Source organism: Erinaceus europaeus, chromosome 9 (assembly GCF_950295315.1).
Source record: "Erinaceus europaeus chromosome 9, mEriEur2.1, whole genome shotgun sequence".
Lineage (NCBI taxonomy): Eukaryota > Metazoa > Chordata > Mammalia > Eulipotyphla > Erinaceidae > Erinaceus > Erinaceus europaeus.
The window spans coordinates 90293753-90320318 of NC_080170.1; the positions used below are offsets into that span (position 1 = coordinate 90293753).

The following is a 26566-nucleotide window of genomic DNA, read 5'->3' on the forward strand; positions in this document are numbered from 1 at the left end:
CTCTTGTGTCAGAGATGAGAATGGCTATTCCTGCCCTTTTTTTTTTTTTTTTTTTGTGGTCCATTAGCCTGTGTGATAGTTTTCCATCCTTTCACTTTAAGTCTGTGTTTGTCTTGTTGGGTCAGGTGGGATTCTTGCAAGCAGCATATGGTTGGGTTGTGTTTTCTGACCCTCCCACTCTGTGCCTTTTACTGGGTGAATTTAAGCCATGGACATTTATTGAACTGTTTTTGATTCCATTAGTTTTCACACAGTTTGAGGGAGAGGGTAGTTCTTCATTTGGGAGAATGAACATTTGATTAAGGTCTCAAATGTTAAGAAAAGCATGTAGCAGTATCCTCATTGTGCATTCTGTCTACCACTGTGGTATGAAAAAATAAAGATGCCCATACTATGTTTCTGCTGGGGAGAACTGGCTATCATAAAGCAGAAGTGGTCTTCCTCCAAGACCACAATGAAATGCTTGTGCCTGCCCCCACTTTTTTTTTTTCACATTTCCTTTTGAGAAAATGATTAGACTCAGGTACTACAACAATGTCTGAATCCAGTTCAGTAAAATCCACTGAGTATTTCTCTGAGCAAGGAAATCAGCTACCTGAGAGAAAGCATGGTTTCTGTGCCTGATAAAGCCTGGTGCCTTGAGACTAGATTCCAAATTATTGAAGACTTTGGGCTGGGGATAACTCAGTACATCCCCTGTGGGTTGCCTTCCATTAAATAACTACCCCATCCAGGGTCTCTAGAGTAATTCTGTTTTACACATTTTTTCCTTCCTCCAAATTATCATGTGACTGATCAGGTTATTTGGTATCAGTGAATTTTCAAATTAGCACTTGTAAAATTGACTTTTAAATTATTGCCTTCTCTTACTTAATATCAACCTCTCTTTCAAATCTTTTTCTTTCCTTACTGCTAGTGTCAAATGGTTAATGCTGTTTTCTTAAATTGCAGAAAAGATAGAAAAGTCTAAGGGGAGGTGGCTCTTTTTGATACAGGGGTCCTAAATTATGGATTAAAAACATTCATTACAAATCATTACGGTTTCTCTCCAGACGGGCGGATGCTAACTTGCTTCCTCCTTGCTCTTCTCGGGTATGTGCTTCCTTGGGGGTCTTTTCTGAGGTGCCAGAGTAGGCTTTGGGCATTGAGGCTGAAAAATACTGACCAAGCATGGGGAAATCGTCTGTTTCTGTTTGTGTGCTAACCTACTACAACTACCAAGCTTACGTGAAAGATTTGATAGATTTGAGCTCTTCTATGTGTGTTTGGGGCGCCATCTAGTGTCTGAATTTCACAGAAGGGAAGAAAGCAGGAGTTCAACAGCTCAGGTGTTTTAAGTTTGGCCTCTGTTGTGGGTCACCTCCCACTAATTAAAGTATTTGAGCTTTATCTGCACAGGTGATGAATATTGAGCACATGGTTAGGAGGTTAGTGAAAGCTATGGGGAATTCAGGAGAAAAGATAAAAATAATTTAAAGTTTTATTAAGAAAGACAAAAATACTGTTACATAATTATTCCAGAATCTAGGAAATATATGCATCCCTTGTATTGAATATGGGAAACACAAAGAAGGAATTAAAAGAAAGAAAGGAGGATTCAAAGGAAAGAAAAAAATGTTTGTTCATTTATAAAACAAAAATCATCACACCTATCTCCTAATGATACTGTGACAGTTAAGGGGGAAAATATGAAAATGTCAAGCCTTAAGCCTTAAATGAAAATTTTCATGAGTGTTAGCTGCTATTAGTAAGGATGAAAGAAAAGGAAGACAGAGAAGAGAAGGAAGAAGGACTTTTATGGGACTAAGTGAAACACGTTATGATGAAAAAGGATATAATATTAGAATTTCCCAGCTTAGTACAAAGCATTGGAGCAATTTAATAGGTAAATTCCATGAAAGTAGAAGTCTTCCCTCACTATGGTGGACAATCTCTGTCTGAAGCTCCCTCTGCTACTGTGTTCACAAATGTCTTGACTTCCCTTAGACTTAAACTTGCTAGTCAAGAGCCCTTCACTCAATCCTCTACACGTTTCCAACTTGTTGTTCTCAACTTATCTGAGGGAAAGGCAAATGGCCAGTCGTGACATGGCTGATCAGAAGTAGCAAGTAGGGACCTAGCATTATATGATAAGAAAATCCATTAGCACGGCCTAGTTTGTAAGGAATGTTCTGAGAACCCAAACTCACCACTGTTTGTGATAGCGAATACCAAATGAATGTTCCTAAAGAGTCTAGAAGAAATATTCGCAAAAATCGAACCATCTTCCTTCCCCACAAAAAGTTGACTCCCTGTGGCAGATCCAAGAAGTAGACACACAGAGCTCTTGCAGTCTCCCCCTCTCTGAAGCATGATATGACTATTTCATCCTTTTGTACTTTTGAATTATTTATTTATCATTATTATTATTATAGCACTGGGCCTTCATGAATGTCCAAATCCATTGTTCCCAAGTCAAAAAATTTTAAAAATACTTTTTTGCAGACAAAGAAGGAAAAAAAGAAATAGAAAGACATACACATCACAACACTGCTCCAGCCTCCATGAAGTTCTTTTTTTAAAAATCTTTTTTTATCTTTATTTATTGGATAAATACAGACAGAAATTGAGAGGAAAGAGGATGGTAGGATAGGACAGAGACAGAGAGAGACACCTGCAGCCCAGCTTCCCCACTTGCAAAGCTTTCCCTTGCAGGTGGGGACCGGGGACTCAAACCTAGGTCCTTGAGCACTGTAGCATGTATGTTCAACCAGGTGCACCACCACCCAAACCCCTCCATGAAGTTCTGTGATGACCCCATGTGATGTTGCCATGTGGTGATAGGGCTGGGACCTGAGTCCTCTAGCATGGTAGGGCATGAGATCTAGAGGGTATTGGCATAGCTATTACTAAGGGCAAGTTAAAATGTTCCAGGCAGTTTGAACTTCTGGAGAAATAAATGATGCATCTCTCTCTCTCTCTCTCCCACCTCCCATTCTCTCCTCTCTCCCCTCTCTCTTTATCTCTCTCTCTCCCATCTTCTCTCTCTCTCCCCTCTCTCTCTTTGAAGAATGACTTAGCTGTGATTTCTAGTTAGAGTCCAACACTGGAAATCACAGTATCCTTTCCCTGATGTAATGGTTGACGGCCACACTCTCAAGAAAGCGGCAGCCATTCCCTGCATTTCTAACCTTTTACCAGCTTCCTTCCATGCCAAGGAGAAACTAGGAACAAGAGCACAGTAATATGATCCCCAATTAGCATAAAATAAAAACACCCCAGTCATGTTTTCCATGGGCTTTTCCAAGCTCAAATTGAATGCATGAATCAGAGAGACAGAGATAAAAATACAGCCACGAAACTGTTAAGTATGCATACTGTCTCTGAATGAAAAGCCAAATACCTGACCCAATGAGGATCTGTCTCTAGGAAAACCAAGAGAGCTGATGTAGAAACTTGAGATGATTTTCTTTCTCAAGGGCAGCGTGAGTGAGTACAGATCAGAAAGGAAAGTATCCCGATTAGTCAGAGTGGAAGGGGTTAAATTCTCAGCCATCCTATTCTAAAGTGATTTATGATGACGTGTAGTGTTTCAAAAACTCTCCCCAACCCCAAAAAACAGCACTCTCCCTCCCCACTGGGTCTTTTCTCAACATACTGAAATGGGAAGGAGGCGGTGTTTCGCTGATCTGTTAAATTCTTAGTGAAGTTTCCTTGATTTCCAGTGGTCGCTGTTGTTGGGAGTTTGGTTTGGATCAAAACTGAGGTTGTCCTGGCATTTCTGGGACTGAATCCAGGCAAGAGGAAGAAGAAAAAGAAGGAGATGGAAAAGAGAAGCAAACAAGGTGGGGAGTAATAAAGGGAAGAGAGAAACACAGGAAAAGAGAAAAGGTTCTTTTTCAACATCACATTCCTGTGTTTTCCCTTAGCCTGGAAAACATATTAATCCCAGTGCTTTTAGGCTCGGAGACAAAGGGACTGAGTCAGACTGTGGGAGAAAGGGTGATAAGAAGAATCTTGGAAGTCTAAAAAGAGAAAGAGTGAGGTTCTTAAATAGCTGGGGCTCCACTTAAGGGACATTCTGTGTCAGCACAGGGGCTGGCAAATGCAGACAGACAAGACCTAGTAGAAGCTACAGGCAAATGGAGATGCAAAGACGGAAAAGGACGAGCTAGCTCCTTTCACCTCAGTTTACTTGTCAAGAAGGTAAAAATTCACAGCCAGAAGGAAAAAGAAGTCACTGAACCCTCAGGTCTGGGCAGGCTGTGGCTACTGGGGTGCAGTTTTGGGAGCTGAAGGTGCAGTGCACCCCATTTGGACTGTTTAGCCTCCAGAAGGAGAAAGAGGGTGCTTCTAGGAAATCTGTCCTGGGACCACGCTTCAGATCGCTTTTTAAACCCTCTGCATTCCAGCTCCATGAGCCACAATGTAAGTGTGTAATCTTCTCTGTCTTTGGTGGGTTTGTGTTTCTTTGTTGCTTGTTTGAAGACACGAAATGTTGTTGTCATGATTAATATGTTCTTGTGCCTTCTCTCTGGGGCACCAGGAATTCAGCTGAAACAGTACATGCATGCTTAATGTAACTGTCTCTGCTAAGTACTGACAAATTATAGGGACTTAAAAAGAGGGTCTCCTGCTATTTTCCATTCCCTGACCTCCCTCCTTCTTCCTTAAACACTCCTCCCCACTTCCCCTGGGCCAAGGTAGGGAAAGGGAAAATGCCCAGCTCTGTTTGTAATTAAATTATTTTCTTTGCACCCCCGCTTCCCCCTTGACCCTGCCGTATCCCAAAGAGGATTGCACAATGACATGGAGAATGAGGCTGAGTTTTGCCATACTGCTGGCAATGTGTTTGGTGTGTGGATCTCAACCCCAGCCCCTGGCCAGGAATAAAGGGAGTCACCGAGGTCCGAAAGCCTTGCAAAAGCCAGATCGCTTTCTGAGGCACACGGGGAGATCTCCAGGAAGTGAGAGAACTCTGTTGGAAGAAGCAAACCTTCACCCTCTCCAGAGAAGTGTCGTACCCGTGTTGAGATTAGCTCGAGCAACTGCACTGCCATCTCACAAGGGCATCAATGGGGTCCCAGTCAGACCTGAGCCGAGACCCACAGCCCGGAGGCCACCCCGTGAGATGGTTCGAGATGAGGGGGCTTCAGCTCGGTCGAGAATGTTGCGCTTCCCCTCCGGGTCCAGCTCGCCCAACATCCTGGCCAGCTTTGCAGGCAAGAACCGAGTGTGGGTTATCTCAGCCCCTCACGCCTCGGAAGGCTACTACCGCCTCATGATGAGCCTCCTGAAGGACGACGTGTACTGCGAGCTGGCGGAGAGGCACATCCAGCAGATCGTGCTGTTCCACCAGGCAGGCGAAGAGGGCGGCAAGGTGCGGAGGATCACCAGCGAGGGCCGGGTCCTGGAGCAGCCCCTGGACCCCAGCCTCATCCCCAAGCTGATGAGTTTCTTGAAGTTGGAGAAAGGCAAGTTCAGCATGGTGCTGCTGAAGAAGACGCTGCAGGTGGAGGAGCGCTACCCTTATCCAGTCAGGCTGGAGGCCATGTACGAGATCATCGACCAGGGCCCCATCCGTAAGATAGAGAAGATTCGGCAGAAGGGGTTTGTACAGAAATGTAAGGCATCTGGGGTAGAAGGCCAGGTGATGGAGGAGGGAGACGGCGGCGGGGGGGCAGGAAGGCCAGGCCTGAGCAGTGAGAAGCGGAAAGAAGATGCCAGGAGAGCCCAAGTCCCACCAACCCGAGACAGTCGGGTGAAGGTGGTGAGAAAACCCGCCACCACCATGGCTGCGTCTCCCCCACCTCCTTCAACCCCGAGGGCCACCACCCTGCCACCTGCTCCAGTCACAACAGTGACAAGGGCCACCTCTCGCATGGTGACGGCAGCTGCAAGGCCCACCACCACCACCACGACCATGCCAACCACCCAGAGGCCCTGGACACCCCGGGTGCACCTCTCCTTAGATGTGCACAGGCCACCAACCACAGCTGAAGCCACCACAGCCAGGGGACCCATGGCCTCTGAGAATCTCTATCCTCCACCCAGGAAAGAGCAACAAAGGGAGAGGCCACAGACCACCCGGAGACCCAGCAAGGCTGCCAGCTCTGAGAGCTTCACAGCTGCCCTTCCCACCATTCTCTCGGAGCCCAGCACCAGGGTTGGCAGTAGCCGTTTCCGGGACAACCGCACAGACAGGCGTGAGAATGGCCACCGGGATCCGAATGTGGTGCCAGGACCTCACAAGCCAGCCAAAGGAAAACCTCCCAAAAAGAAGGCCCAGGACAAAATTATTAACAATGAGTATGAGGACAAGTATGACCTCAGCCGGCCCACTGCCTCTCAGCTGGAGGAGGAGTTGCAGGTGGGGAATATCCCCCCTAAAAAAGCAAAGGAATCTAAAAAGCATGAAAAAATTGAGAAGACTGATAAGGAGAAGAAAAAGAAGGCAAAGAATGAGAAAGCAGACAAGTTACACAAGAGTGAAAAGCCAGTGAAAAAAGAGAAGGCAGAGAAAAAGAACAAGCAAGAAAAAGAGAAAAACAAGAAGAAAAAAGCAGGGAAACCAGAGCAGGATGGTTATTTGAAGCCCACCACAAAACTTTTCACTCAGAGTCCTAAGAAGTCAATGACTGACCTGCTGGGCTACTTTGAAGGCAAACGAAGGCTGCTTGTAAGTAATTTCCTTGACATTGTCTGTGGGTAGAGGCAGGCCAAGTTAACATTTGCTTATTTTATTTTATTTTATTTTATTTTAGCCAGAGCACTGCTTAGATTTAGATCCTCCAGAAAGAAGTCTTTTGCATAAGCATTGCCTCTGTTTATTGGTTTTTAAAATTGCTTTGCTGAAAGGAAGACTGTAGCTAAGTCTGCACCATTGTTGAAAAGATTGAGAAGTGTTTCACAAAAGGGCTGCCAGGTCAACAGTCCCTTTTGGTTTAGATGCTCTGTGAATCTACATCCACGTACACTCAATCCCTAGGGCAAAGTTAATGTCCAGTGTAACCTACACACGATCCAAGGAAGCACCAGTCGTCACTTTCTTCCCGTCAGCACCCACCTCCCATCCTTACTTCTCTGATCCACAAGATCATTCTGAACTCAGCCCCTTTCACTAAGTGCAAAGGTAAAAAAAGAAGAAAGAGTTCCTAAAAGGACATGAATTGACTCTTGTCACAACTTAGGAAAACTGTTCCTGCATGAGCTTGGGAACTAAAGGTACATATTGGGGGAAAATGTAAAGGTGGTCCCATCCCCCCTCAAATTAGGTCTTTATCAGCTGTTAGAAGTTGCCTGAGTGGGAAGTAAGACTAGAGTGAAGAAGGGTCAGACAGGGTGATCTTCAAGAATGCCTTTTAGACCAGATAACTAAATTTTTCTCCCATTAAAAATTACATCTCCCATCAATAACCAAATCCGTTAAAGGTGAAAAGGACAAAGTGTGGAGAATTGGACTAGATGCTCCAATTTCCAATATTCTATAGAGAAACATATGAATCTGGAGTCTAGATACCAGTTTCTCCTGAACATTATAAAGTGAACGTATGTGTCACGTGTGTGGGGTGGGTGTGGAGTATGTGGGTGTGATATCTGGGTATATACTATGTCTAAGTGTCATGTACATGTGGGTGTTTGTGGTGTGTGTGGCGTATGAGTATTGTGTTGTGTGTGGTTTGTGCGGTATGTATGTGGTTGTTTTGAGGTGATATATATATATATATATATATATATATATATATATACATATATATTTGTGTATGAAAATGGAGACAAGCAGTTTTTGCTTCATTTTGCCTGCGTTTTTCTTTTTTCCTCACTGGGGGCATTAATGGTTTACAATTCTTAGTAAAATACAGTAGTTGATACATGTGTAACATTTCACATTTTTTCCACATAACACTCTAATCACCCCCCAGCCCCACCTAGGTCCTCCTCCACCATCATGTTCCAGGACTTGAACATCCCCCCACCACCGGAGTCCTTTACTTTGGTGCAATACATCATTGCTTGTGTTTCTTTCTTTCTTATTTATTAAATCTTCTATTTACTTATAGGATAAGAGAAATAAAGAAAAAGAAAGAGAAAAAAAAACACAGAGCATCACTCTGGCACATGAGCCAGCATCTTGATGTGGGACCTCAGGCTTGAGAATCCAATACTCTATCCACTGTCCTACAGCCCAGGTCACTTTTTTTTTTTTTTTATTTAAGAAAGGCTTAATTAACAAAACCATAGGGTAGGAGGGGTACAACTCCACACAATTCCCACCGCCCAATCTCCATATCCCACCCCCTCCCCTGATAGCTTTCCTATTCTCTATCCCTCTGGAAGCATGGACCCAGGGTCATTGAGGGTTGCAGAAGGTGGAAGGTCTGGCTTCTGTAATTGCTTCCCCGCTGAACATGGGCGTTGACTGGTCGGTCCATACTCCCAGTCTGCCTCTCTCTTTCCCTAGTAGGGTGGGGCTCTGGGGAGTCCCAGGTCACTTTTTCTTGTGTTTCTAAGGGCCACAAATTTTGAGTCAGCCCCAGATCCACTAAAGTAGCTCTCTCTCCTTTGGCTATTATTTTCTGCATCCAAAGAATGAAAGAGGAAAGTTTTAGAGAGGAACAAATTTCATTCTAAATAGAAGAATAGTTTCTCAAGGCATCACGAAGATCTCTAGTTTTCCAGTTTGGCCTAAATTTGAATTCATGGTCTGGGTAGAATGTATTTGTTTATCACAAATGAGAAAAATCATGAGAGAGGGTAGTTTCAGTAGTTTGAGAAAGGATCCTGATAGTTAGTAAAAACAAATATTTTTCACATGTGACATAAAAGAGAGAGAAAGAGATGCTAGGGCATCACTTTGATAAATGTAGTGCTAGCAATCAAAATGAGAGCCTCAAGCATCAGTTAAATGCTCTGCTAATAGATCGAATCTCAGACCACAAAAATTTATTTATTTATTTACTTATGTGAAAGAGAGAGAACCAGAACATCCCTGTGGAATATGTATTCCCAGGGATTGAACTCTGGACCTTAAATTTGAGAGTCTAACACTATACCTCCTGCACTACCTCCTAAGCTTCAAAAGTTTAAATGTCTATTTGAAGTGTTATTCAGAGCAGACTCCCTTGTGGTGCTTAACACAGGTGAGACAGCACCAAAATTCTTAGTTGTTCTATTTACAATGTATCTATCTATTAGAAGAAGACCAAAATTGTAGCTAACCCTGCAGATTTATATGCACATTTGAATGCTCATGTGTGCTTGTGTAACTTTTTATATATTTTTCATGCTGTTAAAAATCTTTAACCAGGCGTCCAGGCAGTGGCACACCTGATTAAGCACTCACATTAAAGTATACAAAGACGCAGGTTCAAGCCTCTGGTCCCTGCCTGCAGGGGGGAGCTTCACAGGTCATGAAGAAGGCCTGCAGGTGTTTCTCTGCCTCAGTGCAATAATAAATCAATGAAAATATTAAAAAAATAAACCTAACCAAAACCTTAATGCAACTATGTAAAATTAGGTTAGCAGAGGATAGATTGTTGGATAGAGTAGTTCAATAGATGGCTGGTTATTCCCATAGTGCAATTAGTAGAAATGTTCTAATCAGAATGAAAAGAATCACTAATGTCAAAATAGAACTCTTTGCGATACCTGAATGTTTACTGAGGAACTTCACAGAGACAAACTACTCTGGGGTGTGAGAAAGTGTTAGCGACATGCTTAACAACTCTGCTTGAGTACTGGTGACTTTGTCCAGGGAGCAAAAACTATCACCCAGCCTTGACCAGTCAGTCAACAGAAAGGGAAGAATGTTCTTCATGGTTAGGTTTTAACTAGGGGGCAATAATCATGGTAACTTTTCAGAACTGTAGTTGTGTATCTATCTTGGAAATGTGTTCATTGTTTATGAATCAAGAGAAGGGACTTGGGTAGGGGTAGATAGCATGATGGCTATGCAAAGAGACTTTCATGATTGAGGCTTCAAAGTCCCATGTTCAATCCCCCGCACCACCGTAAGCCAGAGTGGTGCAGTGCTCTAGTAAAATAATAAAAATAGATAAATAAGAAGAAGAAAAAGAAAGGCTTGTTTATGAGCTGCATCCCTGATATTAGTCATGGTTTTAATTTTCCCTTCTCCTCCTTTCAACTCCTTTAGTCAGAGATTTGAGAGCCCACCTGGGTCTTTTCTGCTTTTAACAGTATCCCTGATGACAAATTTATAGTAAATGAAACTCAAATGACAACTTCTGCTGATGGCATGTGAGGCAAAACAAACCAGCTGGAAGTGCCTGTGGCAGTGTTGCTCTTTAGGGTTGGCAAGAGATCCATGCTTACTATGAAAAACTACCAACGAAGGCATTTCAGTCTAGCAATCCCTTATGTACCCACCTGATAATCATATCAGAGGTGCATTTTCTGAAGAGCTAATGATGCCTAAAATAAGAACGGGTTAAAAAAAAGAGACAGTGAAATAATATGATACAATATCAAAAGATGGAGAGAAAACAATCTGTCTCACTGCACACAGAGGGGACATCCCCAGTGTTTATGGGTAGAAAACCTTTTTTTTTTTTTTTTTGCCTCCAAGGTTATTGCTGGGCCTCGGTACCTGCACTACAAATCCACTGCTCCTGGAGGCCATTTCTTCCATTTTTTGCTGCCCTTATTGTTATTGTTGCCATTGCTGTTATTGTATAGGACAGAGAGAAATTTAGAGAGGAGGGGAAGACAGAAAGGGGGAGAAAAAGATAGACACCTGCAGACCTGCTTCACCACTTGTGAAGCAACACCCCTGCAGGTGGGGAGCCCGGGGCTTGAACCAAGATTCTTACCTCAGTCCTTGCGTTTTGCAGCATGTGCACTTAACTCACTGCGCTACTGCCTGGCCCCCGAAAACCTTTTTCTTTTTTTCCACACTGTTTTCCTGCCCAATATAATTGATGCTATTCAGGAAGTTCAGTGATTTGATTAATATTCATTAAGGCTGTTCAAGTATAGCTGATAACATAAACTTCCAGCTGACCTCCACCTAGGACATTGTGTTCAAACGAAATAAGTTTGCTTACCAAGAAATTGTGAAGACCTTTCAGTTCATCTTTTCAGCTTTTCAGTAATGTGGTGTACAAGTACAATTTATCTTAAAAGCACCAGTGCTTTGCGTGCTTTTTAAAAAATCAGTCTTTAGATGTGAAAATGCCACATAACTGCTATTTCAGCCAGCTATGTAGAGAAACACTGACACTAATGTTACAGATTGTAGTTTGATGAACAGTAGAGTCCTTCAGAAGAACTGTAGATGAAACGAGGTGTCTTTTTTTTTTTTTTTTTTTTTAAATCAGAGCACTGCTCAGCTCTGCCTTATGGTGGTATGGGGATTGAACCTGGGACTTTGGAGCCTCAGACATGAACGTCTTTTTGCATAACCATTATGCTATCTCCCTCACCCGAGGTGTCCTATACTTAGGTCAAGGTACTTTGTTGAGACTGTGTGATTTAATTTTTTTTATTTTTATTTGATAGGACAGACAGAAATTAAGAGGGGAAGGGGACACACACACACATACACACACACTCACACATGATTTAATTTTTTTTTAGTTTTTTTTATTAATTTTATTTTTATTTATTTATTTATTTTTATATTTATTCCCTTTTGTTGTCCTTGTTTTATTGTTGTAGTTATTGTTGTTGTTGTTGTTGGATAGGACAGAGAGAAATGGAGAGAAGGGGAAGACAGAGAGGAGGAGAGAAAGATAGACACCTGCAGACCTGCTTCACCGCCTGTGAAGCGACTCCCCTGCAGGTGGGAAGCCGGGGTTTGAACCGGGATCCTTATGCCGGTTCTTGTGCTTTGCGCCACCTGCGCTTAACCCGCTGCGCTACAGCCCAACTCCCATGATTTAATTTTTATAGCAATTCTTGAAGGATGGATTTTTAAATTTTCTCTACAGGTGAGGAGACTGAAACTCAGACAAAACTGAGATGTTTCTCAAGACTGCAGTTACTATGTGGCAGTCAGAGTTAGAACACAGGACTGCTGATTTGAAAGCTTGTGCTTGCTTTCTTCCCCCACCCCACCCCCCTCATTTTGCCTCCCCATGGGCATAAGCTATAAAGTGAAGGAGAAACTGAGAAAGGATCCTATCAGCTAGTAAAAGAAATGCTTTAAATTCATTTCTGACCTTGAGTTACCCAGATAGATGTCATGATTTATCAACATTTTACATTATGAACAAATGTAGAGTTTCTGCTTTTATAAACTAGCTAGTTCTTTGACCTCAATCTCTGGTTTTCCTGGCAGTTAGATGAAAATAATTGGTTGAGTCCCAGCTAACCTAGTCTCTCAGACTGCTTGATGTCAGATTAAGTTGGCAATGGTGAGAATAGATAGTTTTTTTTATCAACAAAGCATTGGACTATTAAGAATGCAAGTAATAAGTCATCATTATGCCCCTGAGAGCTAACTACATGTCAACTAACAAGCAGTCTCATAAGACTGAATTACTTAGATTCAAATTAAAGTTTAAACATTCTTTGGTGACCAGATCTCTGAATCAAGTAGATTAAACTTCTAACCTTGCCTCAAAATGTGGGGATTGGGAACACCAATTAACTTATTTGAGTTAACTCCAGGAAGTGATGTACAGCTCACTTTACTCAGACTACCAGCTTGATTGTGATTTCACAGAATCCTGCAAAAATCTGGTGTTTAAGACTAAAATTATATTCAGGACAATTTAAAACTTAAAATAGCTTTCCCTAGGATCTTCCTATTCCTGTCTGATTCCTTTATTTAGGCAAACTAACTTCTGTATGTCAACACAGCAGAACAGAAACAAAAAAAGAACTACAATCAATTTGTATTTAATATGTATTTATTTTAATGAGAGAATACAGAGAGAAAGATAACACAGAGAGAGACTACAACACTGCTCACCTCTAGTTTATTGTGATTCTGGGGATTGAATCTGGACTTTCAGAGTTTCGGGCATGAAAGTCTTTGCACAATCATTATGCTATCTCCCCAGCCCTACAATCCACTTTTAACTTATATGTCTTGATGTGTTGTTATCAAGCTGGAAAGAGGTCAAGTGCCAAACAATTATGTATATTGAGAAATTCTAGGATGACTTTTTCAAGGAAGATGGAATGGTTACTATTTTGGCAATGTGTGCACTCAACATGTGCACCACCACTTGCCCCCTCAATGGTTACTATTTTAAACACTGAAGTACTACTGCCAAACTAGGTGTAACAAATATGCATGTTTTTGTCTAAGTACAAACAACCCGTGTGTCCACTACTCTCTCTGTTTCTCTTACATGCACACACACACACACACACACACACACACACACACACACACACACACACACATTCTTTTCTCAAATCTTGCTACTTTATGAAGTTGGCAAGGATGTTACCTTATGACAAAGAATCGACAGTAGAGGCTCATAAAGGTTATTTGTCTGAGACTGTAAAATAACTGAGATTACAGTAGGACTAAATGTAAATCTCCAAATCACTCTCCCTTCATGCTTTTAACTTTAGAATTTAGACTAGTCTGGTTACAAGGTGAAGAGATCATGGAAAGGACAAATCAGCAGAAAGTGGCAGGAGAGCCTGAGACCAGGCTGTGGATGGTCCAGGCTAGGAAATGAGTCATGCAAAATAAATGTCACTTCATGGGTGGGTTAAAACATCCTGGAGAAAAGGTCTTGAGGGAAAAATAAATTTCAAAACTATCTATTTATTTAAACTCAACTCCCTCTAGTTTTCTGTGACCTGGAGCTATTGTGTTCAGAGACCCACGGAAGAAGCTTCCAGGGAAGAGAAAATAAGAATCTATGTTATTATAGAAATTCTAAAATTCTCAACTATACACAAGAAGGGAAGAAGACCTGAGGGAGCATTAAAGACTCTTGAAATCCTGTAGCATGATCTGTCCACAGATCTCAAGCATTCATGGAAATCATGAGATGGACTCTACATATAGATTCAAAGTTAGAGAACAGAGAATTATTAGTCATCTAGCATCTGGGGAGCTGTGTTCTGTGGCTTTCTTTGCATATATTCCAAATATGTGTTTATCTTTAGTTTAGAATAGGAACTCCAGAGTCATCAGCAGTACACCTTTTCCTTAGCTTTGTTTTGATTATATCTGTGCTTCAAGCATACTCATTTTATCTGTTCCAAACTGGTGTGCTTATGAGCAAAGGCTAGTCAGAAAGAGAAACCTAAATCACACCATCTGAAAATAAAACCCCAAGATTTGTTCAGCCACCAAAGCCTGAAGAAATGTTTTCAAAAGTCATGTAACTAATGAAAAGTTAATAAAAACCAAAATATCATCATCATCCTTTTTATAGCCACCTTGCATCTTTTTTTTAAATACTATGAATTAATGAATATACTTAGGGAAATTCTGTTATTTATCCTCTTGGAAAAATGTATTTCTAAAACAAACATTTCTCACCTACCCTGTACTTCTGAACAGGCATATAAATGCAAAATTAAAAAATAAACTAAAGTATTTCTATTTTAATTGCAACCTATGAATGAAAAGCTTTATCCCAGGAAACCTTTGTTAATGTTCTACTAAAGGTTATTGAATACATTTTTGGTTTCTGGGAGGGAGAGTATTTTGTCAAGCATAGGGAATTTCTTAGAAGGGAAAGTTGCAGGCAGGGATAAACAAGTCTCTGACAGAAAAACCACAGGATCAAACTGAAACCATATGTATCAATCACTTCCATAAAGTTATTTTTCAGAGTTTAACAGCATGGTGCTTCCCCCCTCTAAAACATGCTAAGCTAATAACAACAAACTTTAGAAATATCTTTTAAGGTTAAATGAGTACATAGAAGGTGATTGATAAATCTGAATGTGGTCAAGTGCAAGAAAAAGTCTGTGAAAAAAATGGTACAGAAACTAGTCTCTGAGTACCACAATGAGTTAGTAGAGTGAACAGACCATACTTGTATACACTGGCATAGTGGACTACCATGGGTCAAAGAGATCAGCAAAAGCCGGGTTATCTTCAAAACAAAACATCTGTTCAGGAAAAATCTAGCAACACTGAAGAAGTGTCAGGAAAGGACAACAGAAATAATCAAGGGAGTGGAAAAAGCTTTTATATTAAGCTAGATAAAAACAGTAAGACAGCTTTAAAAGAGGTTTTTTAAGAGGTTCCATAAACAAAAGGAGTTATCTAGGGGGAGGAAACTAATCACTGTTTATCTGCAGACAGACCTGATCATCCAAGATAGGGTTTCTACTGAAGTCCAAGCAGGGAGCAGCACCCTAAGTGCCTGAAGCTTACTCTCCCCAGAAGCAGCAGAGCTAACTGACTTGGAGCTGAAGCAATTACAGAAGCCAGACTTTCCACCTTCTGCATCTCACAGTGACCCTGGGTCCATAATCCCAGAGGGTTAAAGAATAGGAAAGCCATCAAGGGAGGGGATGGAAAACAGAGTTCTGGTAGTGGAAATTATGTGAAGTTGTACCCCTATTATCGTATGGTTTTGTCAATGTTTCTTTTTTATAAATAAAAAAAATGTTTTTTTTAAGATCTTATTGGCTGCATGTCACTCTCGCTCCCTGAAACCTGGACTTACTATACCTTGCAACACTTAGAGCACTAGCAAAGTGCTAGTCCACACAAAGCAGTTGATAAATTTTAAACACTTAAAAAAGGGGGGCTGTGGGGGTATGTACTGCTGTTTTTCAGTTAGAAGTCTCTACTTCAGTAGTTTGTGAACATCTAAATTTCTAGAACACCGCTGCCTGTTTTATTCTTCAAATATGACATTTTTTTTTCTTTCATTAAGAATGCCTTTTGTTGAGCTGAAATACAGTTTGAGAAGAAAGACAAATTGGAGTTAGTTCTATTCCCTGCCATTTTCTATAATGACAGCAACAAAATAACCTGTGGTTGTTAATCTGTGTATAGAACATTCCAAGTTCATGTGAAAAAATGAAAAAAAAAATAATCCAGTGAAACTCTAACTTCTTACTACTCAGTTTTAAGGACTACCAGTTGACATTCCGAAACATCTTTAACATAATGCCTGAAATCTTCTTCAGAATGACATGAGTGGAGGTAGGGGTGAAATTTAGTTACTATAAATTGATAGCTGTTGGCAGTGGGAGGTGGGTACAAGAGTATTTTTAACCCTATCCTTTCACTCTTTTTTATGTTGAAACTTTTCATAACAAAAAGAAAGTAAGTAAATATTTTTTTTAAATAGAGTTAGCCTCAATTCATCCAAAGTAATGGAGTACATGTTTTCCCAAGTGACTGATTACTAAGACATCCTTTCTATTGCTCTTTCCCAAGTCAGAGGCCTTAAAGTGAAGGAGGAATACACAAGACTCAAATATGTATATTAGAAGTGAATTATAGAGAAAGCTAAATTGAAAGAGAAAAATCCATCTTACTAGAGGACTCTAATATCAAAAGTGTTTCACCACAACCTCTGTGTTGGTTCAGTATGGCAACTGATACATTCTTTGTGAGAAAATAAGCCAAAAAACTATCATAAAAACTTTCTTCTGGGTTGGGGAGACAGCACAATAGTTTTTTCAAAAGATTATTATGCCAGGGAGGGGGGCGTGGGGGGAGAGTGCAGGGGGCGAAGTGAAGATAGTACTAAGTGCATGGACACACGCAAGGATACGGGTTTGAGCCCCCAGCTCCCCACCTGCAAACAGTAAAGCCTATCTGCCGGTGTCTCTCTTCCTCTCCCCCTCTCTATCTATGTCACCTCTTTTCTCAATTTCTCTCTGTCCTATCCAATAAAATGAAAACGGTGGTCACCTGGAGCAGTGGATTCAAAGTACTGGCATTGAGTCCCAGCAATAACCCTGGAGGCAAAAATAAATAAATAAATGAGAAACTTTTAAAAGAAATTGGCAAGTTGACTGATTCTCAACTTACAATGCCTTCCCCCCAAACAAACAAACAAAAAAAACAACAGACTTTCAAGCCCGAGGTTCTGAATTCTCAGGCTCAATCCCCAAGCTGTTGAACAGTGCTGTGAACTTTCATTCTGTGTCTCCTTATTTCTTTTTCTTTTTGTCCTCTTTCTTTTCTTTCTTCCTTTCTTTTTTTTTTTTTTGCCTCCACTGTTATCACTGGGGCTTGAAGCCAGCACTACGAATCTTTGCTTCTGGTGGCCATTTTTGCCATCTTATTGGATAGTACAGAGAGAAATTGAGAGGGGAGGGGAAAGTAGAAAGGGAGAAAGAAAAATAGAGACTCATACAAACCTGCTTCACCGCTTGTGAAGCAACCCCCTTGCAGGTGGGGAGCCAAGGCTCAAAGTGGGATCCTTGCACAGGACCTTGTGCTTAGTAGTATGTGTGCTTAACACTGTATGTATTTTGTTTAATTTTGTCTCATTAGAAAATTAAACAAAATACATTTTTAAAACATTCTTTCATGTTGCCTAGTGAAAATTCTAAGACACAGACTATTTACAGTACCCTAAACCTGGTTGTGAAATGCTCTCACTCCTGTGGAACATGAATTAATAATAGTTTCACTGAATTCATAAATGATTTTGCAATTAGTTGGGATAGTGAAGATCAAAATAGGGGGAGGGAACAAACGAAAAGGGAACACAAGCCTTTTCAAATTCTTTCCTTCCCTCTTACTAGCAGAGCAGTTTGATGATTTAGTCTAGTTGCCGGTCACTGCCAATCTCCTATTTCCAGTGTCTTCAGATTTTGCCTTAATGTAACATTATCACTATGTATGAATGAGTAATTATTAACAAATTAACATTTGTTCTCCTTTGCCCATCTCCAGTTAATCACTGCTCCTAAGGCTGAGAACAACATGTATGTGCAACAGCGAGATGAATATCTAGAAAGTTTCTGCAAGATGGCCACCAGAAAACTTTCTGTGATCACCATTTTCGGCCCTGTCAACAACAGCACCATGAAAATCGACCACTTCCAACTAGGTTCTCTTAAACTTCTAAATTATGTTATTGTTGTTCTTATATCTAAGGTGGGGCAAATTTTGTGCGAGCAGTCAATGTGGAAGCCAATGGAAACTTCACGTGTACAGAAGTGTTTTGTTGTGGTGGCGATAGTAACAGTGGCCACTTTACCTACCTGCTTGCATAACCATCCCTGATAGTTCTGGCTTTAGATTTTGTTTTGGCACTTTTAATTAAAACTATGTAAGCCTTCTGAGATTTGAAAGTCAGTGAGGAGAGAATGAGAGAGAAAGATGGGGGGTAGAGTGGTGAGGGGAGGGGGTGGGGGTAAAACATTGGGAGGAGAACTGAAAAGGTTTCAGACACTTGATTCTGAATCCTGAATCTTCTTGCCTGTGGGTAATGCTATTTGATGTTTTTGTAGTCTGTATGTTGCCGGCAACTCACTCACAGGTAGGAATCTGCAAGATACTTTGAAGTACTTTACTCTGGCAAGGCTGTGGAGGGAATTAACTAGAGTTGAGAGAAGCTGTCAAGCTAAATGAAAAGTTACAGAAAATAGGAGCAAAGTACACCCAGGTCCTTTTGGAGAGTAGGCGAACTTGGCTGAAAGTGCAATTTTCACATTTTTTCATATTAATGATGCATGTGAGACTCATGAGATACACAGCTGAGCACTGCACAGCAGAGACTTAGCTCATTGGAGGTCTCATGGGACTATTGCAAAACTTACTGTATATCTCTTAGTCAGAAGCTCCAAACCTAAGCCACTCCATTCCACTCTGTCTCGTGTGTGTGTGTGTGTGTGTGTGTGTGTGTGTGTGTGTGTGTGTGTGTGTGTGTGTAACTTTCTTTGGGGGGTTGGAAAAATAGCTCACTTGAACAGTGTGCTGCTTTGCCATCTGGACAACCCGGGCTTGAGCCTGGCCCCTGAGACATTGGAGGAAAATTTGGTGCTGAAATTTCTTTCTCTGTCTCTTTATCTCTCTCTCTACCTAAAAGCTGAGCCCAGATCAGTGAAGCCCTAACAGTGGGACAAAAATCCTTTCCTCATATACTTTTTCCTTCTAACTGCAATGAAAATCCTTCATATTTCAGCATTTATATATTCTGCATATTTTTATAAAATATATTTCATCTGAACAAATTTAAAAAGTACATCTTCTCACTACATTAGCACTTTATCTCAGTATATATGTCACATCAACCCATAGACTTTTCTGTTATGTGGCTTTGGAAAATTGAACATTTGTCAGTTATAATTAAGTTACAATAATACCAGTTTGACTTGAATATGGCCTAGTTTCTAAATTGTACTTTTTTATTGTAGTAAAATCACTTAGAATGGAGTGTGTCCACTGAACACATTTTTTTCCCAGAGAGAAATTTAGAGGAGTGAGGAAGGTAGAAAGGGAGAGAGAAAGGTAGACACCCATAAACCTGCTTCACTGGTCGTGAAGTGTCCCTATTGCAAGTGGGAAGCAGGGACTGGAACACCATTCTTTCACATAGTACTATGTACACTTAACTGGGTGTACCACTGCCCAGCCCCTAATATATTTTTAAGTATATGGTATAGTATTTTGAGTTACTGATATAGTGCTGTGTAGCAGATCAGTAGGACTGATTCAGACATAAAGTTTCAATTGTACACTCTGCTTTTATTACTTCACATTTCTCTGAGATAGCTCCAAAAGAAAATAAGTAGCTTCCTTTCCAGTGTTCTTCCATACACCTTTGTGACTCTGATTGAATTGTGCTTCTGGAACCATAAAAGCTATACATTTAGCCAAGGTATTGGTCTCTACATTTTGTGTATGTTTGGAGGGAGAACAACAGCAAAATGTCCTTAACAAAATCAGCAATAAGTGTAGCAAAAAAGACAAAAAGATGTCAAACCTGGTTTAAATTTACAGTAGCAAATTATCTGTTGTGTGGTGCCAGGCTAGCACGGGGGTGCTTCTTCTAGGGAGTGTACTCTCTGGGTTGGAGAGAACATGACTGGAGCCAGCCTGGGCTGCTACTCACTCAGTGACACAAGAGAGATGACCCAGGAACAGAGTTGGTGGTGGCAAGGTGATTCAATTCTTCATTGATCAGAGAGCCAAGGTTTTAAAAAGTTGGACACGGAAGTGGCAAGTTAGAAACAGATATGGCTTGACAATACCATACATGGTTAGGAAAGGGGCAGAGAAAGGCAAAATGGGCTGGGAAAAGTAGGAACTTCCTTAGCAACTGTTACGAGGGTTTCAACTGGTAGGATTAATATACCCTGCAGGCAGGGAGGGTCTTAAGGGTAGAAAGAAGATAGATCAAAGGAAGGGAATGGGTGGGGAAATAGGGAAGATCTTTCAAGCAAAACAATGATTATGTAGATAATAAGGGAGCAGGCCATAGTATCAGGAATGCAGGGTGCTTTGTGAGGCAGGGAGTCTGATGAGACGAGGCAAATCTTGGGGAGTCATGTCCCTCCTCAATTGACCTCTCAGTAGAGAGAGAGAGACTGACAGGATGGACATGCCCCTCAGGTCAAAACCTGCCAAGCTCAACCACATCCTCACAATTTCCCTACAGTGTGGCCTTAAGCAAGTCATATTCAAAGTCTCAGTAAGATACTTATACCTATTTCACAGTTTGTGGTGAGGATGTATTAAATTAATTTATGTGAGGGACCAACGGACCTTGCAGTGGCACACCAAGTTGAATACACACATTCCAATGCCCAAGGACAACCTGAGTTCGTGCCCCAGTCTCCACCTGTGGAGGGGAATCTACCATATTGGTAAAGCAGGGCTACAGATGTCTCTCTTTCTCTCCCTGTCTAGACCCCTCTCTCCTTTCAATTTCTCTATTTTCTATCAAGTAAAAAGAAGATGGGGGAGGAAGAACAGAAAAGAGATAATTTATGTGAATACCTGGCAGGTACTGCCATTGGGATAGCCATCACCATAATTTATTCTGGAACCATGAGTCATCAACAGTGTCCTGAGCTCCTGTAATGGAAAGAAAGCACTTTGATTGTCTTCTGTTAACTACAGAGTGCAGACAGCCAACTCTCACAGCAATTTTTCAGGTTGTATTCCATTTCTGATTATAAAGCTGAATTTAAGTTTAATGCAGATATCTAGAGAAGAAATTGGTATTCAATCCAGAACTGAACTAGTTCTGACTGATTTTGAAATTCCTCTCGCACCAGGTGTTCCTAGTGTCAAATGTGCTACATATCAACTCTTCTAAAAAGAATTCTCATTCCTTGTTTCAGAGGAGTTTGGAAAAATCATTATATCTTCTCTTTTAGCCTTCATAGGGCCATAGCTGTTATAAGTATCTGGTGCTCCCTTGGCAACTTTTTATCATTAATCCTGCTGTTTTTCTTAGACATCTGGATTGAATATGAGCTACAGAGACTGAAATGTTCTTTTCTGCCTTATTGGAAATCAAGTATTGTGAATTGTATGCTTGCCTCATACTGAATGGCACCTTGGACATGGCCTGGAGGATCTTTTTTTTTTTTTTTTTAGAACCTGAACTTTATTTATTTATTTTTTTTTAATTTTTTTTTTATTAAAGAAAGGATTAATTAACAAAACCATAGGGTAGGAGGGGTACAACTCCACACAATTCCCACCGCCCAATCTCCATATCCCACCCCCTCCCCCGATAGCTTTCCCATTCTCTATCCCTCTGGGAGCATGGACCCAGGGTCATTGAGGGTTGCAGAAGGTAGAAGGTCTGGCTTCTGTAATTGCTTCCTCGCTGAACATGGGCGTTGACTGGTCGGTCCATACTCCCAGTCTGCCTCTCTCTTTCCCTAGTAGGATGGGTCTCTGGGGAAGCTGAGCTCCAGGACACATTGGTGGTGTCTTCAATCCAGGGAAGTCTGGCCAGCATCCTGATGACACCTGGAACCTGGTGACTGAAAAGAGAGTTAACATACAAAGCCAAACAAATTGTTGAGCAATCATGGACCCAAAGCTTGGAAAAGTGGAGAGGAAGTATTAGGGAGGTACTCACTGCAAACTCTAGTATACTTCTGCTTTCTTACTTTGGTGCCATACTCCAAACTCAGTCAATTTCTGCTTTGCGTTTCTACTTTTTTTTTTTTACATGCATAACATTCCCTAGATTCCCATTTAGCAATACAACCCCCACTATTTCATTCATCATTTTTCATGGACCTGTATTCTCCCCACCCACCCACCCACCCCAGAGTCTTTTACTTTGGTGTAATACTCCAATTCCATTTCAGGTTCGACTTGTGTTTTCTTTTCTAATCTTGTTTTTCAACTTCGGCCTGAGAGTGAGATCATCCCATATTCATCCTTCTGTTTCTGACTTATTTCACTCAACATGATTTTTTCAAGGTCCATCCAAGATCGGCTGAAAATGGTGAAGTCACCATTTTTTACAGCTGAGTAGTATTCCATTGTGTATATATACGACAACTTGCTCAGCCACTCATCTGTTGTTGGACACCTGGGTTGTTTCCAGGTTTTGGCTATTACAAATTGTGCTGCCAAGAACATATGTGTACACAGATCTTTTTGGATGGATGTGTTGGGTTCCTTAGGATATATCTCCAGGAGGGGAATTGCAGGGTCATAGGGTAGGTCCATTTCTAGCCTTCTGAGAGTTCTCCAGACTGTTCTCCACAGAGGTTGGACCAATTGACATTCCCACCAGCAGTGCAGGAGGGTTCCTTTGACCCCACACCCTCTCCAGCATTTGCTGCTGTTACCTTTTCTGATGTGTGACATTCTCACAGGAGTGAAGTGATATCTCATTGTTGTCTTGATTTGCATTTCTCTGACAATCAGAGACTTGGAGCATTTTTTCATGTGTTTCTCGGCCTTTTGGAACTCTTCTGTGGTGAATATTCTGTCCAATTCCTCCCCCCATTTTTGGATGGGGTTATTTGTTGTCTTGTTGTTGAGTCTGGTAAGCTCTTTATATATGTTGGTTATTAAACTCTTATCTGATGTATGGCATGTAAAGATCTTCTCCCATTCTGTGAGGGGTCTCTTGATTTGGGTAGTGGTTTCTTTTGCTATGAAGAAACTTTTTAATTTGATGTAGTCCCATAGGTTTATACTTGCCTTAGTCTTCCTTGTAATTGGATTCGTTTCATTGAAAATGTCTTTAAAATTTATGCGGAAAAAAGTTCTGCCAATATTTTCCTCTAAGTATCTGATAGTTTCTGGTCTAACATCCAAGTCCTTGATCCACTTGGAATTTACTTTTGTATTTGGTGAAATACAGTGATTCAGCTTCATTCTTCTGCATGTTTCAACCCATTGTTTCCAACACCATTTGTTGAAGAGACTCTGCTTCCCCCATATAATAGTCTGGGCCCCTTTGTCAAAGATTAGATGTCCATAGGTGTGGGGCCTCATTTCTGGGCTCTCAATTCTATTCCACTGGTCAGTGTGTCTGTTCATGTTCCAGTACCAAGCAGTTTTGATGACAATGGCCCTATAATATAGTTTGAGATCTGGCAGTGTGATGCCTCCGGTTCTGTTCTTTTTTCTCAAGATTGTTTTGGCAATTCTAGGTCTTTTCTGGTTCCAGATAAACATTTGTAGCATTTGTTCTATTCTCCTAAAAAATGTGCTTGGGATCTTGATGGGGATAGCATTAAATTTGTAGATGGCTCTGGGTAATATATTCATTTTGATGATGTTAATTCTTCCAACCCATGAGCATGGAATATCTTTCCACTTCTTTGTGTCTTTTTCAATTTCTTTGAATAGTGACTCATAATTTTCAGTATACAAGTCTTTCACTTCTTTGGTTAGGTTTATTCCTAGATATTTTATTGTTTTTGTTGCTATAGAAAAAGGAACTGATTTCTGGATTTCAATTTCTTCTAACTTAGTGTTTGCATAGAGGAATGCCACTGACTTTTGAATGTTAATTTTATAGCCCGACACATTACTGTATTGCCTGATGATTTCCAAAAGCTTCTTGCTAGATTCCTTAGGTTTTTCCATGTATACTATCATGTCATCTGCAAATAAGGAGAGTTTGACTTCTTCTCTTCCAATCTGTATTCCTTTAATTCCTTGCTCCTGCCTGATTGCTATGGCAAGAACTTCCAACACTATGTTGAATAGTAATGGTGATAGTGGGCAGCCCTGTCTAGTACCTGATCTGAGGGGAAATGCTTCCAGTTTTTCACCATTGAGTATGATGTTGGCTGTAGGTTTGCTATATATAGACTCCACTATCTTCAGGAATTTTCCATCTATTCCTATTTTTTGTAGTGTTTTGATCATAAAGGGATGTTGTATTTTGTCAAAGGCTTTCTCTGCATCTATTGATATGACCATGTGGTTTTTGGTCTTGCTTTTGTTGATGTGGTGGATTACATTGATTGATTTACATATATTAAACCAACCTTGCATGCCTGAGATAAACCCCACTTGGTCATGATGAACAATTTTTTTGATATATTGCTGTATCCGGTTGGCTAGAATTTTGTTCAATATTTTCGCATCTATGTTCATCAGAGATATTGGTCTGTAGTTTTCTTTTTTGTTTGTGTCCCTGTCTGCTTTTGGTATCAGGGTGATGTTGGCTTCATAGAAGCTGGAAGGGAGTATTCCAGTGTCTTCAATCTTCTGGAAGACTTTTAAAAGTAGAGGTATTAGTTCTTCTTTGAAAGTTTTGTAGAATTCATTTGTAAAACCATCTGGTCCAGGACTTTTATTTTTGGGAAGATTTTTGATAACTGTTTCAATTTCATTAGCTGTGATGGGCCTGTTCATGTTATCCACTTCCTCTTTACTTAGTTTTGGAAGTTGGTAGGTATCTAGGAAATCATTCATTTCTTCCAGGTTCTCTAACTTGGTGGCATATAGTTGTTCATAGAAGCCTCGCATGATATGTTGAATTTCTGCAGTGTCTGTTGTGATATCTCCTCTTTCATTTACTATCCGATTTATTTGAGTCTTCTCCCTTTTTTGTTTTGTGAGTCTGGCTAAAGGTTTGTCGATTTTGTTTACTCTTTCGAAGAACCAACATTTACTTTCATTGATCTTTTGTATGGTTTTCCTATTCTCAATGTTATTTATTTCTGCCCTAACTTTAGTAATTTCTGTCCTTCTGGTTGCTTTAGGGTTCCTTTGTTGTTCTTCTTCTAGGTCTTTAAGATGTGCAATCAGGCTGTTTATTTGTGCCTTTTCTTGTTTCCTAATGTGTGCTTGTATAGCTATGAACTTCCCTCTTAGGACTGCTTTAGCTGTGTCCCAAATATTTTGATAGCTTGTGTCTTCATTTTCATTGAACTCTCGAAACATTTTGATTTCTTCCTTGATTTCCTCTTTGACCCAGAAGTTGTTAAGAAGTGTACTGTTGAGCTTCCACATTTTGGCACTGTTACTAATCTTTTGTTGATTGTTAAGTGTTAGTTTCATTCCACTGTGGTCTGAGAAGATGCTTGGGATGATTTCAGTGCTCTTGAATAGGCTGATGCTGTCTTTGTGGCCTAACATATGGTCTATCCTTGAGAATGATCCATGTGGATTTGAGTAAAATGTGTATTCCAGTTTCTTGGGATGAATGACTCTGAAAATGTCCAGTAGTTCTAGTTTATCTATCTCTTCATTTAGCTCCCTTATGTCTTTACTGATTTTCTTCCTGGATGATCTGTCAAGTTGAGAGAGTGGGGTGTTGAAGTCCCCTACTATGATTGTGTTACTGTTAATATATTGCTGTAGCTCTTTCAGTAGAAGTTTGATGTATTTAGATGGCTTCTCATTGGGTGCATAGATATTAATAATTGTTAAGTCCTCTTGATTGACTGATCCTCTGAGCATTAAGTAGTGTCCATTCCTATCTTTTTTAATCTTATCTATTTTAAAGTCTATCATGTCAGATATGAAAATAGCTGTTCCTGCCCTTTTTTGTGGGCCATTGGCTTGAATGATAGTTTTCCATCCTTTCACTTTAAGTCTGTGTTTGTCTTGTTGCGTTAGGTGAGTTTCCTGTAGACAACATATTGTTGGGTTGTGTTTTCTGATCCATCTTCCTACTCTGTGTCTTTTAATAGGTGAATTCAGGCCATTCACATTTATTGATATCAAAGATTGAAGATATTTTAACGCCATTCTTGTAGAGTTTTAGAGTGTTTTGATATATGTTCTATTTGTGGTGGTCTGGTTGTTTATAGGAAACCTTTCAGAATTTCTTTCAAGGCAGGCTTGGTGATGGTTGCTTCCTTCAACTGTTGCTTGTCTGAGAAGGTTTTGATGCTTCCATCTAGTCTGAATGACAATCTAGCAGGATATAGTATTCTTGGCTGAAAGCCTTTCTCATTGAGCACTCGATAGATATCTTGCCATTCTCTTCTGGCCTGTAGTGTTTGTATGGAGAAGTCTGCTGCTAATCTTATGGGTTTTCCTTTGTAGGTGACTCTTTGTTTTTCTCTTGCAGCCTTGAGGATCCTTTCTTTATCCTTATTCCTTTCCAATCTAAGTATGACATGTCTTGGTGTCTTTAGGTCTGGGTTAATTCTGTTTGGGACCCTCTGGGCTTCTTGAATCTTTATGTCTTTGGTGTTGTCTAGACTAGAGAAATTTTCAGCTATTATGGCCTGGAGAATGCTTTCTTCCTCCCCTTCTCTTTCTTCCTCTGGTAAGCCA

At 40.6% G+C, this 26566-nt stretch overlaps 1 protein-coding gene across 1 annotated transcript in view; it reads left to right on the forward strand.

Annotated features, from left to right (window-relative positions):
* Window positions 1–3494: 3494 nt before the first annotated feature.
* The window catches only part of CCDC80 (coiled-coil domain containing 80), a 59237-nt gene continuing 36165 nt past the window's right edge, over window positions 3495–26566 (forward strand). Inside the window, exons 1-3 of the mRNA XM_007516325.3 lie at window positions 3495–4407; window positions 4773–6658; window positions 17789–17945. Coding sequence (XP_007516387.1) covers window positions 4784–6658; window positions 17789–17945 — 2032 coding nt within the window. The 5' untranslated portion in view covers window positions 3495–4407; window positions 4773–4783. The remainder of the gene's footprint in view (window positions 4408–4772; window positions 6659–17788; window positions 17946–26566) is intronic.